General features: G+C 53.2%; 1 protein-coding gene across 3 annotated transcripts in view; it reads right to left on the bottom strand.

Annotated features, from left to right (window-relative positions):
* Positions 1 to 6,744: 6,744 nt before the first annotated feature.
* The window catches only part of KIF13B (kinesin family member 13B), a 199,193-nt gene continuing 187,051 nt past the window's right edge, over positions 6,745 to 18,886 (bottom strand). Inside the window, exons 38-40 of one of the 3 annotated variants that reach the window (XM_054560929.2) lie at positions 14,590 to 14,652; positions 11,027 to 11,750; positions 6,745 to 10,176 (exon numbers count right to left, since the gene is read on the bottom strand). In XM_054560929.2, the coding sequence (XP_054416904.2) occupies positions 9,914 to 10,176; positions 11,027 to 11,750; positions 14,590 to 14,652 (1,050 nt within the window). In that variant the 3' untranslated portion in view covers positions 6,745 to 9,913. 3 annotated transcript variants of the gene reach the window in all.

Below are 18,886 nucleotides of genomic sequence, written 5' to 3' on the forward strand. Positions count from 1 at the left end.
GACTGGTCCTCGTGAGAGTCTCCCTGGATCCTCTGTACCTGTAATAGGTACACAGTTACATTATTATCCAACTTCCAATCCCCAAAAAGCCTCCTTAATTTGAAATAGAAAAGGTATATGTGCCTTGCATTTTGTTATCGGTCCAGATTTTGCATCTGGTGGTGGCTGGGGTGCCATTGGGATTTTGGAATGGGAGCAGTTTGATTCTTCCCTCAGAAGGAACTCATGGCTCTCACAAACCAGTGTCTGTGGCAGTGACAAGTCACAGAATTTGTGTTTCAAGGCTTATTCCTTCTTCCCTTTAGGACTTTTTCAACTTCCTGTCACTTCAGGCTGAGTCTCAATTTCAATCATGTTTTGTGTCTTCCTTTGAGCACAGAAACCTCTCCTTTTCTTCCATTACTGGAACTAAGATCCCAGCGTAAACTCATGAGAGTCATTTTTCCACCTCATCATTCGTTGGAGCTATTAAGCCCGAACACAGAATGACATTAGTGTTATACTAATGTAAGCAGCAACCACTCTGGTGATGTTCCATTGAACTCTTTTGTTCTTAAACCAGATTCACGGCAGGCAGGCACAGAGTTAGAAGAGTGGGCTGCATGAAGACGCACGCTCAGCGGTGGCTGCTTTCAAGCAGCATTGTTTTTTGCCTTGAAAACCATATTTCATTATGTTAGAATCGGTGATCCCCTTAATACTGCATCTCTGAAAATGGGCACCATGAAACCAAAACCAAAGTTCTGGAGGTGGGGGAGTGGAGCTTTTCTTTCGAAGCACTGGGAGCTTGGGCAGGGCATCCCCTGACTGCCCCTTAGTTTTGCCGGAGCACTCGGAAGGGCCTCCTCTTTTCCTAGTAGTTGCCTCATGTTGAGCCTAGAAAGCAAGTGTGTGCAGCCTGTGCCTCCCCGACCCATGGCGGGCGTCTAGATCAGGCCCTAGGAGCTTCCCCACCCCTGCCTCTTCTAGCCACTTCCCCGGGGGGCTGTAGAGCACGGTCACGGGAAGGCCTCTGCTGGGTCGACTCCCCGGCCCCTGAGCCATCACAGCACTGGCGTCTTCAGACACACCTTGGCTGCGAGGCAGGACACTCCCCCTGCCGAGAGACGCCATGTGCATCATCATTGCCTCCCCTGGAAGAGCCCACAGCCTTCTATGACCTCCCCCCGGGCTCGCCCTGCCGTCCACGGCCATGGTCACGTTGGGTATGCAGTACCTTTCAAGGATAAATTTTTGTTTATGTTTTTTAAGTGCCTAAGCAAGATACAGACCTCTGGAACCTGCCAGAGAGTCGGCCTATGCCCTGTCCCCATCCCTCCCCACCCTGCACTGGCCCTTGAGGGTGGGCACAGGGCGGCTGCCCCTCTCCAGTGTCCCTGGCGTTCTGCAGGCAGAACAAGGCAGGGACAAGCTAGCAGGAGAGATCGCTTCACAGCCACATCAGGCTGGCTTCGTCACTGTTTTCCAGCGTTTCTTTCTTTAGAGCTGTTTCTGTTATGTGGTTTTGGTCTTGGTTCATAGAGAATTTAAGAGTCTGCTTAGGGAAATCTCAGTAGCCACTAAGAAGACAGGAGAGCAAGACAGCCTCAGAGCAGCATTCCGGCTCTGGCTTTGGTAGGAGTTGGAAATGTGTCCACATCCAAGAGGGCGAAGCGTCGAATCATCCTAGCTCATGAGCCCGCTGACTCACCTGCCAGCGTGAGCCACCGGAGCCCCAGCTGCCTTTCCAAGCCCTCTCTGCCTAGATTAGAGGGATCAGGGTGTCTGCTCACGAGGGCTTGGGAAAGCCAGCAGTCGGGCGTTGAGATCCAAAGGGTGTCTTTGGAAATGAGTGTGAGAGTATTTGTTTCTTTTTTAAAAAATAATTTAAGTCTGACCTAAATACGGGGCCTTTATTCTGTGATGGGTGTACGACAGATTATTTTGTGACTGCACTCTGTTCAAATCACATCACTAAGCAGCGCTGAGATGATTTGTTGGTGCATTAAAAGGTTTTGCAACATGGAACAATCCATACCCAGGCACTTTATTTTCATTAATAATCCAGCATTTTTGTTCAGACAATGTAATAACCCAAACACTGGGTATTCATATTTGACACATGGGCAAATTTGCCAGTGGAATGGAATTGTGACCTGATAGAGAAGGGAAGGCAGGCTGACGAAGGTGATCGAATGGGAGAACAGTGCTGTGGTGATCATGAGAAAGAGGTTTTTCTGTAGCATGTAAACCAAACCGGACCCTTGGCCGTTCGTCGTCCCTCAGTTCTCCAGATGCTATTTTTTGCAGGTTCTACCAAGTGCTTGTTGATTACCCTAGCTGTAATTATCTAGGGAAGAGATGAATGTAAGTGAGAGTGCAGAGCACTGGGGAGGGTGACAGTGAAATGCAATTAGAGGCAGCAAGAGAGTCCTAGTCTGTTCTCACATAACCGGACTTGAACGCTCCAGCGCGAGCAGAGTGCTGGGGGTGGATTCCACTGCCGAACCAAGGCAGCTTTGCTTTACTCTTCAGCATGGGGGTGGTAACTAGCTGCACAGCAAGTTATGAAATGGAAAGCAAGCTTAACAGCTGTAATCTCGTCGGATACCCTGGAGCAGATGCCTGGGGATTGCCTGAAGTGTTTAGCATCCACCAAATAGTTGAGTTTCTAAGATGGGCCATGCGGGATCCCTGCTACACGGGCGTAGGGGCAGCGCGCTCCTCCCTGCCTCGGCTGCTGTGTGTCTTAGTCTTTGTGTTTCCCCTTGGCGTCTCCTCTGGTCCCTGTCCATCTTGTGCACCATGTGTCCCTGAGGGCGAGTCACACCTGTGTCTTGAGTCTGCTGTAAGGTGTTCAGTCTACCTCAAGGGGTCATCATGGTAAGCTCTATCCCACGGCATCCTCCGTCCATCACCACACACACTGGAATGTATCCCCCCCGCCCTGCCCCTTCGATAACCTCCTGACCCTGTCTTTCCTGTAATCACCACAAACTCCTAGTGCAAATTGGATGCTGCTTTAAATGTGAAAACAATTGTTCAAAAGCTATAAAACCTGAATGAAAGCTGAAGCTGAATTTATAAGCCTTGTTGCATATGAGCCAAAAGTGCAAAAAGCTCTATATGAACTAACCTGCCACTCGTATAAATATAAATATATATAAATATATTAAAATCAGACTGTTCTACAAAATTGTGTATTTGTATTTTTGTGTACGTACAATTTTCTGCTAAGCAGAAGGAGGATGTAGTATAGGATGCTGTGAGAAGAGATTTGGTTTAATCCTATTTCTTTGTTACTTATTTTTGTTAACATCAGATGCCTGTCTTTGTCTTATATGTGTATGACACTGTTTGGAAAGCTGCAGTATCTCTCTTCCTGAGGTCCAGAGGCCATTAAAGAATAAACATGGGGCTTAGAGGTGTCTTGGCCACCAAACACAGGTAAGCCAACAGAGTTCGGCTCCCATACGCGATGTGGTGGGACCTGGGGCCTGGAGCCGCTTGTACTCCTGGGGTGGGACTGAGGGAGGGAAAGGGCTCCCCCACTTCAGGCTGGTCACCGTATGTTGACTTCCCTCTGGGAAGCAAAATTCCACTCGTAAAAATCAGCTTCCAAGACAAAAGATGATCCGATGTCACTTCTGGGTCACCAGGAAGGGACACAGGATCTCTCTGAACTTTGGAACAGACCCTCATATTTTGGGGCCAGAAGTTTGCCCAGAAAGCAGCAGGTGGCTCTGCCTGGCTGTAGAGCCCAGCTCATTGGCCGTCCCTGGGCTTCCTCTCCCTCTTCCGAGTAGTTGCTGCCTTTCTTCAGATCAGGTTACCACAATGCCTCCCCGCTGCTGACGCTTCATCCCCCACACCTCCAGCCCCAGTTACCTGGAGCTTCTCAGAACCCACTTTGCCGGTGCTAAAACACAAGAGGGGGTGAAAGTGGCTGCCAGTAATGGCCAGAAACCAACCACCAGAGGCCAGGCTGAAAGACAAGCTCCGGGTGTCCAGGGGCTGACGGGCCAACCATGTGGCAGGTCCCAGGCCCCACCCACTGCTGCCATCCGCCTCTGAGCTCCACGGTGGTCCCACTAATGGGAACCTCCTCTAGGGAGAGTGATACTGCACCTTCACCCGTAGGACTCATATTTATAACAATGTGTAATGGCTGTAGCAAAAAGCCCTTGTTTCTAGATGTAAATGGTCAAAGAAACAAGCGCTCTATTGTATTGAATAAAATAGTTCAAATGAGTCCTGTATCATTGTATCTCCTATTCTGGATTAGTGCCTTTTGGACAGTAGACTGTTCTGTAATTAAAATGTAGTATACTGCTTTTTTGTACAGTTTTGTTTTAATAAAACTTTTTTTTAATTTGTGTTTATTTTAGTATTGTACCTATTAGAGAATAAAATGTATAACTGAATACAGACTGGCTGGGATTTCTTTGGATCAAAGTGATCATTTGGGAAGTGACCGACCCAAACAAAGAGATGGAAGTGTTCCATTTTGAACAGTGGTCCCTTTGTGCGTTTAAAATGACTGGGGAAGGCTCGCGCGGACTGCTGCACGCCACCTGGGTAAGAGGGCAACACCGAGCCAGGAAAGCCCCTCTACACGTTCCACTCCGACCCTCCAGCCTGTGTTTGGCACGTGTCCAGATGACACCAGGAGAGGCTGTGCCTTCTGGGAGTCCCCAGATTGCACCCTCAGTATGGCACATGCCCACCTGGCCTGCCTTCTCCCCACCATCTTCAAGCTACACGATCACAAAGATCTCGCCGCCCCTAAAACCATCAGGATCCTAGCAGCTCTCCCCGCACTGGGAGTGCAGCCTCTGACTTACGCCGAGTGGCTGAAGCCCATGCAGCTTTTCTCTTCCATTCCAGGCCACGCCCTGAGCCTCATTTTCTTAAAAGAGCTCTGTCTCTTGGGGCTGCACCTTCAGCAGTAAATAAAAAACACAGTAAATAAAGCCAAGCTTTCATTATTGGTTTTCTCTAAAGGCTTCCATTGGTTGGCATCAAATTCTTAAGCTGGACTCAAGGACAAGGTGCCCTGGCTTCCCTCTCCCTTCTCAGAGGAAACCTAAGACACAAAGGGTATGTCTTCTTCACATGCATCACGAGAAAAGATTATGCAAAATTTTCAGCTGCTGCAAACCCTGTTGAAGTTGCCAAGTAGAGGCGGGGAGGGGTTCGCGGTTGGGGTGTGAGGGTAGGGGCCAGCCCTGAGGACATCCCCACCCATGTTCCCCTTTCTTGGCCCTAGATTGCTATTTCTGCTTCAGCAGAAACGCTGATGAACCAACCTTCCCACAGCCCACCCAACCCTTCTCCATGAGTACCACATAGCCCAGACATCTCCTGACTGCCCTGTGTCCTCAGAGCACTCTAGGGCCAACTCCCTCAACCCCCCAGGCCCTCCTGGGTGCATCAGTGCCACCCTACCATGGCACCCATCAGGACAGCTTGCTTCTGTGCGCTCCATGAGGATAGGCACAGGGTAAGTATGTGAATGTTAGTTAAGTGACTGACAGTGAGTGGAACGAATGAACTGGGCGTGACATCCATTAGAGCCCATTTCAGGGTCTGGGCAACTCTGAAAAGACCACACAGCCTTAGGCAAACAAACGAGCTCTCACTGAGTTGCAAGATAGTAGCAGCTTGAAAAATAAGATCCGCTCTAGGTGCTGTATCAATTCTACGCTCAGATTCCTGCCTCATTCGGAGCAGGGCATCTCCTGCTGCCAAATTCCTGTCATTATTCGGCAGCGCTTGTCCCCGAGCATTCTTCTGCACTGAGGAATGTAAACCAGCCCTGCCCGGCTATGCTGGCTGATGGACAGCTCTGGTCAGCCCTCGGAGTGGCTGAGCCCTCCACTTGCAAGTGTGTTTCATATCCAAGGGCCGACTGATTCGCTGGCACAGCAAGAAAAGCTTTACACGGGGCCACAAGCGCCTCTGCGTCCTTGTAGGAACGTGCACTGGCTGCCAGCATCCCTCACTGGTACTGGACTGGGGCCTTGTGGCTGAGTGGGAATCTACGGGCGAATGGAAGGAAGCCAAGTCATCTTCCCTGGCTCGAAGGCTGGACCCAGCATCCTCAGTACCGTTCTAGGCCCACGCTGGGCACAGCTGGGCGGGGTGGCTGCAGAATGTAGGCTTCATCAGCGAGCAGGGCCAGGCAACACCAATGTCAGCCCCACAACCATGATCCCCCCCTTCCCAAAACACCTTGTTACAGAACCCCCCCGCCAGAGGCTGCCCACCTCTGCAGCAGGGGAAAGAAGTCCTCTCACCCCAGTTTAAGGGGAGAGGGGAGGTCCAGTGTGGGGACTAACATGAAGGTCATGGCGGACAGTGGAGTCATGCCTGAGAGCCAAGGATAGTCCCTACCAGGTCACCTGTCTCCCAGTAGCACCACTTACCTGGGGTGGAAGGGCCCCAGAAAGTTTCCATGGTTCCTGGCTTCTGTAAGGGGCTGAAGTCCAAACAAGGAAAGATGACTCGGAACCGGGGGGGCCTCCCTGGGCTCTTAAGTCCAAATCATGAAGAGTTCAGCCTCTGGAGTCCATGGGCTGGGGAGGCGAGCACGGCCTGCTGCTGTTCCCCGATCCTCCTCCTCCCAGTCTCAGTCTGCAAAAGCCCCCCCACCACCTTTGCTGAGAACAAGGCCACACCATGACAGGATGGCCTGCCAGGAGCCCCAAAACCCTATGTGGGGGTCAGGGGAAGGAGAAGCAACAAGACTGGCCTCAGACATGATGCAGGTGAGAAATCATCTGGTTTTATTGAGAAGCTGTTGGTCATTTGATGGAAAGACATATATGGTACAAAATTACAGGTGGTTTAGTTCATTACATGATACAAATCATTAGAGTCTTTACAAGTCATTAGAGTCTTTGGATTTTTTAAACTCCCATTTACTGTGTACCAAATCAATATAATCACGGAATCAAAGTCACTTCTTTATATGTGAACTCTTCGCATTTACACGAATCCACACATAGAGAAGCTGTTCCAAGACCCCCCTCCCCCCCAACACCATTAGTGTCTGCAGCCCACCAGGAAGGCACCACGGACTTTGCGGAAAGATGCTTTGGGGTTCAATGGGTCAGTATCTTGGGCAGGAAGCACAGGGTGACTCCCGTCTTGTGTGTGTGCGCATAGCCACCAACAAACACTCAGGACTTCCTGTTTCACATACAGGGAACTTTTAAGGCAAGAGGAGAAAATGCTAGGAAGTAACAGGGGATCTGAACTCCTCCACCTCTCAGGCTCCAGCAGTCACATTCCCAGCTCCGTTCTCTTGTTGAACCTTGGTGGGCCCAGAAATGCCTTCCCCCTCACCTCTGCCCTCCCGCTCCCTCTGGTCAGGCCTGGGTACTCAGGAACCCAGTCACACACCTGCCCCCTGTCCCCTCTGCTGCCGGACGCAGTGCCTGGGGCAGAAGTAAGCCTTCTCACCCTGGAGCCTCAGTCCTTCATAAGGGCCCAAGGGAAGTGGCGGGGTGGGGCCAGGGATGTTCTGGGCACACAATGGGGAGGCAGGGCCCCCAGAAGCATCCCCCACCCGCGTCTCTGACAGCGCCGCGTGTGCAGTTACTGCCCTTCCCGGCCTTGGGTGCCATCTGCAGGCCGACCCACACTAAGGTGCCACTCCTGGGGCCTTCCAGGAGCGCATCGGGAGTCCTAAGGCGGGTGGGCGGACAGGCGCTCTTGGAGGTGAGTCTGCTGCTCAGGGAGGCAAGAAAAGAAGATAGAAGATGGAGGCCAGCCCGCCCTGGCCTGCCACTCTCGAGACCGCACCTCCTGCCTGCCAAGTGCTGGCCCGGGGTCGGCGGGGCTCACTGCCTTGGTGACCATGTCACTGCACGTCCCTCTTTCCCAGCCACAAGCTGACATTAGTCCGCACCGAGAAGCAAGAGTGAACAGGGCCTGGGCCCAAATCCACCTGCTCAAGTCAGGAACTCTGGCTCGTTCTACTCCACTGTAAGTCAAACCGATGGTAAAAAGCACGACACACATGTCCCCCAGGACTTTCCCGAGACGGTGCTACAGGAGGCCGCTGCTGGGTGGATGGCTCAGCCACCACAAAGTGCCAGGTCCCACCCACACTGCCCGTCCGCCACCATTCCCAGAGCGTCCCCACTACACGGCCCAGGCGTTCCCCCTCAGGCAAAGAGCAGTGCTGGCCTGTCACCCAGGCCACAGTGACACCAGCGGACCCAAAAACAAACTTCTCAGTGAAACAGGTTTTAAAAAGAAAGCCGCTGTGCTGGGAAGCGGGTTGAGTTAAAGGGCAAGGCAGAGGGGACAGCTCTTCATCCAGGGACAGGTGCCACAGGGTTCCCTCAAAACCGGCTAAGGACAGGGAGAGCCCTGGAGGAGCACCTCCCCCAAGGGGCCAGGCCCTCTGCCAGCCCGGCCTCAGCCTTCGTGTCCCTCGCCAACTGGGGAGAGAAAGACAACCCGTCCTCACAGCCAGGGCTGGGACAGGCCCCCCATGGAGACTACTCCGTTGGCGGCTTTAAGTCCCCAGAGAACCAGAGCCTTCCGCAGCGCTTTCTAGGTGTTGACTAAACGTGAGAACTAGAAACCAGCTCCAAGAGTGGCTGTGTGAATCTTGACCCAGGACTCCTGTCCCTAGATTGGTGGCCTTCCACACATAGATGCTAACCCCTATCCCACAAACCTGGCACCAAAGGCTCCGGGAGCAGAAGTGCCCCAGCAAGGAGGTGGAGGCCACCCCGGAAGCTTCCGGCTGTCCCGCCTGCACCATGCACGGTGGGCCTGGGGGCGTGGCTGCTGAGAGGGTCTGGAGACAAACCAGCACACTCCCTGCACCAGCCCGGCCGCCAGGCCCCAGCCCCACACTCTCAGAGTCTGGGAGTTGCCAAGAAGTTAAAATGACCCAAAGACCTTCCTAGAAACCAAAAGTGCACCAAATAAAATAGCAATGCCTCTTCCTTTGTCACCGACTACAGAAGCACATCATTCTCCCAGGTTTTTGCTCTCATCCAAGTTAAGAGTAAGGCCACTGTGGATCCGCAATAGAGGGATGTGAGGAGGGGGCTTTATCCTCTGCCGTCCCCACGACCCTCCACCTGGGCAGGAGGCCAGCAGCTCTGCAATGGCCAGAGAGGCTGCAACGTGCAAGGCAGGCCCTGGGCCCCCACACACAGGCAGACGACGATTGCAGCTCGCAAATGATTTCGGATTTTGAAAAAATAAATATAAATAAATACATTCCAAGCCTTCTGTGAAGGGAATAAACGGCAAACATAAGAGACTTTCCAGGTGTAAAGATGCCAAGACACCCACAGAGAAACTGCTAAGAAACCCTGGCAGAGGAGAGATGGGGGGGCTCAGGCCCTCGGCCCCCGTCTGGGGCACCAGGACCATCTGCCAGAGCCCAGGGCCCCCCAGAGGCACTTGTGGAACCTGGGACCAGGGTGGGAGGCTGGGGGGCTTGCGGAGTGAGCCAGGACATCCTGGGTGGGTGGGGGGGCTTGCCCTCCAGTAGGGAGGAAAGGCACTGGTTACAATTATGGTTTAGGTTAAGACATTAGTGGGGCCACCAGAATGGAAATGATAGAAAGAGCAACATAAGGCCCCAGGCACAGGCACACAGTGAGATGACCAGGCGCTGCACCACCCAGGGCCTCAGTCCTAGCATCCCCCAGCCCCTGCGGGCACCCAGAACCTTCCATCCACCTGAGGCGGCACAGTTGAGGCCCCCACTTTACCCGGGTACAGAAGAAACAAAGCTTCCAGAGGCCCAGGGAGGTCACCAGCCCTGTGTCGTGCAAAAAGCATTCATTGCCCTGCCCCTGGGGATGGGGCCACTGGGCTCCTGGCTCCCCAGGGCTGTCACTGGCAGGGCTCAAAAGGGGCCGGGCACCCCCAGAAGAGTTCGCCCTAAGGCAGTGGCTCAGCTGGCCCAGGATTTCCGGTTCTCAGGGTTCTTGTGGCTCCTGTCGGCTTTGGCCAGGGCAGCTGTCAGCGAGGCCAGGTTGGTGGCAGAGCCCGAGAGGGTGGCACTCCGGCGGGCCTCGGGGGCACCCAGCCGGAGTCCTGTGCTGCGCCGCCGCACGGGGCCCGTGGCCCTGCGGACCCGGCTGGGCCTGACCAGCAGCCCGTAGCCAGGGTTACACCTGAAGTACTGCTTCCCGCCGATGGAACCGTCATTCTTACCTGCGGGGGAAGGAGAGGGTGACATGGAGGGCAGCCCAGCTGCAGACGCCCCCCTGCACCTCTCTTACCTCTGCAGAGGCCATGTGCCCACACTGCCAACCCCTGGCACAGGCCCTACACAGCCAGCACTCAGACACTGGCCATTGTCTGGCAGGGACTGGCTAAATGAATGTGGCCAGGGCCTGGGGTGACCGCCTCCCAGGACAGTGAGCAGTGGTGACCAAGGATGCACAGCCCCAGTCCTGCAGCCTCAGGTAGGAGGTGACAGGCCCTGGGGAGTGCCTTGTGGAAGCGCAGGTGCAGGCCAGCCACTAAGGCACAAATGGCCTGCCCCGTGGGGGAACAGACCCTTCTCCATCTGGACCCAGGCCTGGGCTGGGTGGCGGGAGAATGGTTCTTTTGCTGAATCTATGAAATGGAAACTGGCAAAACTGCCAAATGAGGGCGAGTCAGAGGCCAGCGAGATGTGTCCGGATGGGGTGAGGAAGAGCCTCCTGGAACGGCGAAGGGGAGATGCTCTAAGGTGAAGGATGAGAAAGCAGAGCCCAGGGCGTGCAGAGGGCGGGGGAGACCAGAACAAAAGCAGGAACAGCCATGGCGATGGCGGGGATGGGTACAGGATCTTTGTAGCCAAAATCATCAGGAATCTTCCATGAGGTCTCCAGGGACTAACCCTGCCCCCAGCCTCACCCCTGCAGGCCCAGCCGCTCCTGCAGCTTCAGCCAAGCCGCTGCCTCCCGGCCCCTCCTCTCCTGCCCGGACCCTGTCCCTGTCCCCTCCCAGGCCGGCCACGCTCCTGCTTCCCCAGACTGCCGGGACCACCCTGGAGCCCGGAGTGCCCGGTACCCACCTGAGGGCAGGTCAAGCTCCACGCCGACCCACGTGCCCTCCTGGAAGTCGGCGGGCCCCACGTATCTCACCACGCCCGTTTTGTGGGCGCCCACGGTGACGAACTCGCCCTCTCGGAGCCACTCCGGGACCTCGTCAGCTTCCTCAGAATCAGAGGCCAGGGCCTGTCCTCCGGCGCCCGCGGCCGGCGCATCCCCCTCGGCCCCCGGGGAGCAGCCGGGGTCCCCGGCCAGCATGCGCGAGAAGGAGCGCAGCTCCGAGGCCCGCACCCTCCGGACGCGGAAGGGGGAGCCGGGTGCCGGGGCCTCGAGGTCGGGGCGCTCCCGGCCGGGACTCACGAGCTGCTGGGGGCCAGGGGGCTCCTCGGCGGGGACGGCCGTGGGCGGCGGGGGGTGGCTGATGGGCGCCTCGGGCTCAGCCTCAGGGGCGGTGGGCATGGACCCGGGCGGGGCCGCAGCGTCCAGGCCGGGGCCCAGGGCGTCTGACAGGGTCGCGGTGGAGACGCTGTGGGAGAAGTACCCGCTAGAGGCTTCACTCAGGGGGCTGGGGGGCCCGTCCTGTGCCTCCGGAGCCGGGGTGACCGCTGTGACAGCTATGACAGGCGGCGGGGAAGGCACTTTGGCGGGTTTGTCGCAGATCTTCAAGGCCGGGGCCCCCATCGTCTGCACCAGCACGTCAGGGCCCATCTCCGGCTGAGCCTGCAGCAGGACAGGGGGAAGCAGGGGCTGAGAACAGAAAACAGAAAAAGAACCAAACAGGCAGCTTTGACTTGGAAAAGAGCATGAGGCCAGGGGCAGTGGCTCAGCCTGTAACCCCAGTGCTTATGGAGGGCAAGGCGGAAGATCGCTTGAGCCCAGGAGTTCAAGAACAGCCTGGGCAACATAGTGAGACTCCATCTCCATAAAATAAAGAAAGAAAGAACATGGCTGGGACCCGGCCAGGCCCTGGTTCCCACACTGGTTCTGCCACTTAGGACTGCATGGCCCTGGCTTCCAAAGTGACAAAGGTTGAGGGGCCGACGGTGCACCCCACAGGCCCTGTGCTGTGTGCCCAGGCTCAAGAGCACTGACCATGGCCACAGCCCCTGCCCCATCTACTTTTTACCTTTCATACAGAATAGAATCCAGGGCCTGCCATGCAGGGCCAGCACGCTGCAAAGACCAAGGCCGCTCGCCACAGAGTGCAGCACACAGTAGGTGCACACTAAAATCCTGCTAGGGCTAGTTAGATTTCCTCCCATGGAGACAAAGCCCCTGCCCACCCCCAACCTCACCAAGAGACTGAGTCACTAAAGAGACCAGAAGAGCACTTTTCTGTCCGGCAAAACCTAAACAATGATCTCATCGGAGGACCGGAACACACTCGGCACAGCCTGGACAGCTCAGGCACCAACAAGGAGCCACGGGCCTGCAGCCTGGCTGGGCACCCCGAGCAAGGCAGCAGAGGGATGAGGAGGGGGACGAGGAGGGGGACGAAGGCTCCCTGTGGGCCGTGGCCCTTTCTCTCCAAGGCTGCTGCTCTGGCTGCTATGGAAAGCAGGTGCCATGTCAGAGGTTGGGGGGGGGGCCTCGGACTCTGGAGAGAGGCCAGAAAGCAGCCCCCGGGGAGAAGCCACCAAGTGAGGCCAGCGGCTCTCCTCATGTCGGTCACTCTGTCTGAGTCACCCAGGCAGAGGACACACACACACGCAACGCCCACATCTCATGAGGGATAGCAGCCACCGCTTGCCCAAATCCTATTGTTTCTGGGGTATTCTCTCATCTATAACTGAGGCCATGTGAAGAGACTGCCAGATCATCTTTCTATTCCTATTCACAGTGACCGGAGAAAAGGAGAAGGCAGGAACAGGGAATGAGATTGGTGGGGTGGAGAGCACTGCTATCCAGAAGAAATATGTTTTCCGATATTTACGGAAAAATTATTTATATTACAGGAATGGTCATTTTCCATTTGAAATACGGGATTTATTTGAATGGGGAAGTGGCTGAGATCTATAAGTCTCTTACAGTTACTTGGCTTACCTCAGCAGCTTGATAAATCATGCGTTTTCCCAGGAACTGTCCTTTATATTCCCGTTTCCAGGGGCCCTCTTTTCCCCACCAGCCACACTTTCAGGGTATGAAACTAACGGCACCTCTTGAGATTAACAGCCCATTTTTGTGATGAATCTCTAGGCTGCAAAATTTACTCAATCCAACAGATCAATAACTGTCACCAGCATAAATACTCTAAAAGATTAGTCAATCCTTCAATCATTTTTCCTTTGCACATTGTCCATGTTTTATTTATTCTCTTCTATTTTAGTTTTAATATCACTGACCCAGCAGGGAAGAATACGCAAAACTATGAGAGCCAGGAATCTGAATGGTAACCAGGGTCCTGAAATGGCTTCTGTTCCCCCTGCCCCCACCCCGGGTGAGGCCAGCCACTGGCACTCCCCCAGGCCAGGCCGTTCCAGGATGAGGCCAGCTGCATGCCTCAGATTTGCAAGTATCATCATCCCGTTGGCTTCCATGTAAGTCACTGGCTTGGGCTGGGCTGGAAGGATCATCGCATTATTCTACAGCAGGCCTCCAGAGGGGAAAGCCCTTATCCAAGGCTGCACTAAGCGAAAAGGCAGGAATTGGGGGCAGAGTTGCAGTGTCAACAAAGCAGGGAGCAGGATGGTGGCACCCCAGGCCCCGTCCCCACTCGACTAGAGTTGATTTGTGAGTTGAAACCCAGATGCCATCTCTGGATTATACCCTTGCCACTGAAGGAGACATTTCTGGAGACTTCTGCGAAAGCCCAAGCTTGGAAAACCACCATGATGAGCTACAGAAGCTGCTGCCTTCACTGGCAAGGGGCCTGCTCTGACCATCCTGCTGACTGGGGACACTCAAACCTGCCTCAGCGAAGAGACCAGCACCACTCCCAGGGGAGGGGGCACCCCGATCCCAGCCACAGCAAATTCGTGAATGCCCAGTGTGCACTGGGGTAAAAGGTCATTCAGATAGAAGCGAATTCATGGAGATCTGAATATTCTTTCTAATTATTGTGCCTCTGTTGCTGTTGTTTTAATAAAGAAAATTTTCCTAAGAAGATACAGCATTTCCTAAGAGAATGAAAGCGCAGTGGGAGAAAATAGATTTGCTATTCATAAGATTAGAAGTGCTGTTGATCTGTGGGAGATCATAAGAGACTATTTTCTCCACAGCTTAGCATTCGTCTTTTCACGCTGATATCATGAATCAGAATGAAATTTAAAACTGAGAATTAAGCAAACATTTAGAAGAAGGAGATTGTTCTGTTTATAGAAATCTCCTCTGCCTAGCTGTGGGCTATTAAGGCAGCAGACTACATTAGCAGTCAAGCACCTAAAAGTTTAGCAATCATATGATTAACAAGTTGAAAATAGAAAAGTATAACAAGGAAAATAGGGAGAAGGCAGTGACCTATATTATAACTAATTACCAAAACAGGAATGCTAACATCAAAAACTGTGGGTGTGGACTCAACAGTTTCAGCATCAGGGCCACCCGCTCGCTGTAAGTGGGGTGGCCACCCGTGGCCCAACAGACTCACCTCCTCCATCCTGGTCACCCTGACGTCCGGGCTGGCTGACTGCACCATGATGCGGGGCACGGGCTGAGGAGGCAAGTATGCAGGTCAGGGGTCGAGAGGACAGAACAGGGGTAGCAGAAAGGCTTCTGCTGCATAGGCTGGAGGGCCAAGACCTGCCCGAGGGCAATCGGCCCATCAGGTGTGCAAATGTGAGGGGCTCTACACCCTCCAAGGAACAAGGGACCCAGCAAGGGGCTCCTCCCCCAGCCAGGGAAACAGGCCGCATGCCAAGATCACCAACACACGTGGTGCACTTACACACACGACGCTCCCTCCCTCCAATTACATATGCACATGTGAACCGAGGACTGGGCCTGCACAGACAAGCATTATGAGACAGGAAAGATATAGAAAGACCTCCGGCAGGAGGTGAAAGCCATGCCAGGCTCTGATGGCTGGGGAGAGGAAGGAGTGTAGTCACAGGAGGGGAGCAGGAAGGAGGCCAGGCTGGCTGGAGCACAAATCCAGAGCCCAAGATGGCAGGCACAGGTCTGCAGAAGGCCCTGGGCATCGGAAACTAACCCTACTCAGGAGAGGAAGGGGGTCCCCACTGAGTCCTGAGCAAAGCAAGAAGACAGCTGAAGGCCAGAGAGACTGACCGGGCGGGGACACAACATGACCGGAAGAATATTTAAAGTCCAAAGAGGCAGATCAGTAATGCAACTCCAGTGACAGAGCAGGCGGAGGAGATAAGAACCACAGGAAAGGGCCTGGTTACTTGTGGACACGTGGGCCAGGGAACATTAAAGAGAGAAGGAAAGAATCATCAGAGTCAGGAAAAGGGAAGGCGGGGGAGAGAAGGAACCAGAGCATCCTTCTGTTGCTGCGGAGTGGCTGTGGGACACAGAAGCAGCCGAGCAGATGTGCTCATCCCGGAAGAAGCTGGGAACACGCCACTTCTGCTCCTCACCCTCTCCCTACCCAACTGCAGGAACCAGGCCTGGCCTCCCATGCTGGGCTCTCACGAGGGCTCCATTCTGCCAGGACAGCTGCAGGTAGGGCTTCTTCCTTGTTGGGTCCACAGGGCACAGCTGGTGGCTGCTCGGTTACTGAACTTCAACTGCCCAGAGATGTGGACTCCACCTCTCCCATCGCCCTTCTCCCAGCCCTCGGGAGTCCTGGTGCTTTGGCTCTTGTGCGTCTGGGCACCTGAGGTCTCGATGGAGTCAGGTCTTCTAGACAGAGCCTGCAGGCGTGCAGCCGGACTGCCCAGGCCTTCCTTCCTACTGGGGAGCCTGGACTCCAGCCGTAGGAAGAAGAGTCCCAAAGAAGCCAGCCCGCTCAGCAGGGTGCTCACCATATTTACAAGCATGGAATAGCCTTGCTTCACCTAAGGGCACCACTATGACCACTCGTGCCTTGGGGCTGCTTTTGGAAGAAAAGTATAAGAGGGAATTGATTCCACAGAAGGTAAGGGGGCACTGGCAGGATTTGAGAAAAGACACAGTAGAGAGAACTCGAGAGGAAACGCAGCAATCAGGCTTAAAGACCTGGAAGGACTGGAGCCAGATGTGGTGGTGCACACCTGCAGTCCCAGCTCCTCAGGAGGCTGAGGCAGGAGGATCACTTAAGCCCAGGAGTTTGAGGCTGCAGTGAGCTATGATCACACCACCACACTCCAGCCTGGGCAACAAAGCAAGACCCCGTGTCATAGAAGAAAAAAAGAAACTAAGGTGGAAGGACCAAGGAAATGAACAAAAGGAATGTGTACTTTACCCTGCAAACACTGGGGAGTTCCTGGGGTGGTCTGAGGCCAGGGACAGCTAGGACCAGGGTGCATTAAACACTATGTGAGCAGCCAATGGGACAGAATGAGGGAGGGTCCCCTGGTGGCAGTTAGGCCACTGCACATGACAAGGCCTGAAGAACAAGACCTTCGGCCTCCACCTCAATTCCTTGACCAGAACAGTCTCCCCTCTGCGCCCCTCCCAGCACTCAGCTCCTTCTGTCCCCGCTGCTGCTCTCCATGGCCCTGCCTACTGCTACCTCCCAGAGAAGAAAGTGAGGCTCAAGCGCGCGTCCCACACTGCCAGGCAGTCCTCGCATGCCAGGGCTCGTATCTTCATTTTTCTGCCTATAGTATTTAACGTCCCCACAAATGGGAAGGTGTTCAAGGGTATATCTCATGACAAAAGGAGAAAAAACATTTCTCAAACTCCAAAATACCTGCATTCTTCAGCTACATCTTACCTAAAGTGGACAAGATTAGGGAACAACTGTTTCCACTAAGGTGAATTTTATTCCCCTTAAAGCCTAAAAATGCTAATACCCCAAGGATGGGATGTTAAGCGCCTAACATGAAACCTTTTCTAAAATCACATGATTCCTGCCGTCTGAAATAGAACATGCAAACAAGTTACACTTTCCTTCAGGACCCAGTGTGATTAGAAAAACCCAGTAGATAGATGCTTATTAAATATTTGCTGAAATGGACTCAGGGACTGGACTGACTGCCACTTTGGTTCTCACCCTCCACATAAAAAAGTTCAGCTCAACAGAGACTGCATCAGGTCCTACCATGTGGGGGGCATGGCACCAGGTGCCTCGGGCAACATCAACATCAGAGGCATGGGCTTTGCTCTCAACAGATGGGCAACCTGATTGGTGGGGAACACATGAGCAAATCACTAAAATCAAGGAATGTGACAGTGGAGTGGAAGCTTCAAAAGCAGAGAGGAGGCCAGGCGCAGTGGTTCACACCTATAATCCCGGCAGTTTGGAAGACCGAGGCAGGAGGATCACCTGAGGTCAGGAGTTTGGGACCAGCCTGTCCAACATGGTGAAACCGTGTCTCTACTAAAAATCCAAAAAAAAAAAAAAAAAAAAAAAAAATTAGCAGGGCATAGTGGCAGATGCCTGTAATCCCAGCTACTTGGGAGGCTGAGGCAGGAGAATTGCTTGAACCTGGGAGGTGGAGGTTGCAGTGAGCCAAAATAGTACCATTGCATCACTCCAGCCTGGCCAACAATAGTGAAACTCCATTTCAGAAAAAAAAAAAAAAAAAAAAAAGAGAGGATTCAGAGGAGGAAGGGGTCATAAATAGAACGGGTGTTAACACCACATGAAGGGGGCTTTTGGCACAGGCCTTGGGTATGAGTTCAGCAACCTTTTTAAGGATGCCAAATATACCCATCAAGAATACTGAAATCGTAACCGTGCCATCGTCCTTCACATGTAATAGCTGAAGTTTTCAAGTGTGTCTGTTTGCACCTTTATGCTCTTCTACATCTCCCCTAAGCAGGCAGTCACCTCCTATTTCAGGGGCTCAAAACATTTCAGATCATAAGTTCATTAATCCTTATGACACATCTGGTAACTATTAATAAAAATGACTGTGAAGTATTTTGCAGCTATAAATATTAAGGAGAAGTCCCATGAGGCAAGTGAATATGAGTATAATTATCTACATTTCACACTACAGAAACCGAGGCTCAGAAAGCATTTACCTAATGGTTAAATGTATTCACGTTGCCCTGTAAGTGAGTGACAGAGATGGAAAAGGACTAAGTTCTCAAGTGCTGGCTGAACCTGCAATCACGCTGTCTACTGAGCGTTGCTGAAACTGAACAGATGAGTAGCTTACAGGCAACAGAATGGCTTAGAAATATTTCAGGGAAAAGGTGCCAGTCACTGCTCTCATCATACTGTACTGTGTTTTAACTCTGACTTTCACATTCCACATGAACACACGGGAGATGAGGTCAGAATTTCAAAACTTGGAATAAAAGCTGTTTTGGAGACCCCTTTGCCAAGAAGAATAAAATTAACCCCTTGACATGACATACAAAATCTCCAAGGGGTCACACCTTGCCTTGCTTGCTCTACTAGGCCACTCAGAATTCCCTCAATGGATGGCTCTTCCATTCAGAATTCCCTCAATGGACGGCTTTTCCAGAACCTTCCTCACGCCACTCCACCCCCGTGGAATCGTGTTCCACCTAGTGAATACCGATTCATTTCTAAGTCTCTGCTCATGCATGATCGAATTCTCCTGCAACTGCAGGGAGCAGCGCCCACCGGCTTCGCTGTGTCATCCGCAGACACTCACACATGATGGTATCTACATCACCCTGCACTGTCTCTTCATCTGCTTTTGTGGCTCTAAAGGGGCTTCTCTAACTTCAGGCTCTTGGAAGGAGACAGACTACGGCTCATTCATCCTTGTATTTCCTTACATAAAACAGTAGCTCAGTGTTTGCTGAATGAACAAATGCATAAACTACTTAGCAAGTGACATAAAGAAGACTAAATTGTACAG

The sequence above is a fragment of the Pongo abelii genome, chromosome 7 (assembly GCF_028885655.2).
Source record: "Pongo abelii isolate AG06213 chromosome 7, NHGRI_mPonAbe1-v2.0_pri, whole genome shotgun sequence".
In the NCBI taxonomy this organism is placed as follows: Eukaryota; Metazoa; Chordata; class Mammalia; order Primates; family Hominidae; genus Pongo; species Pongo abelii.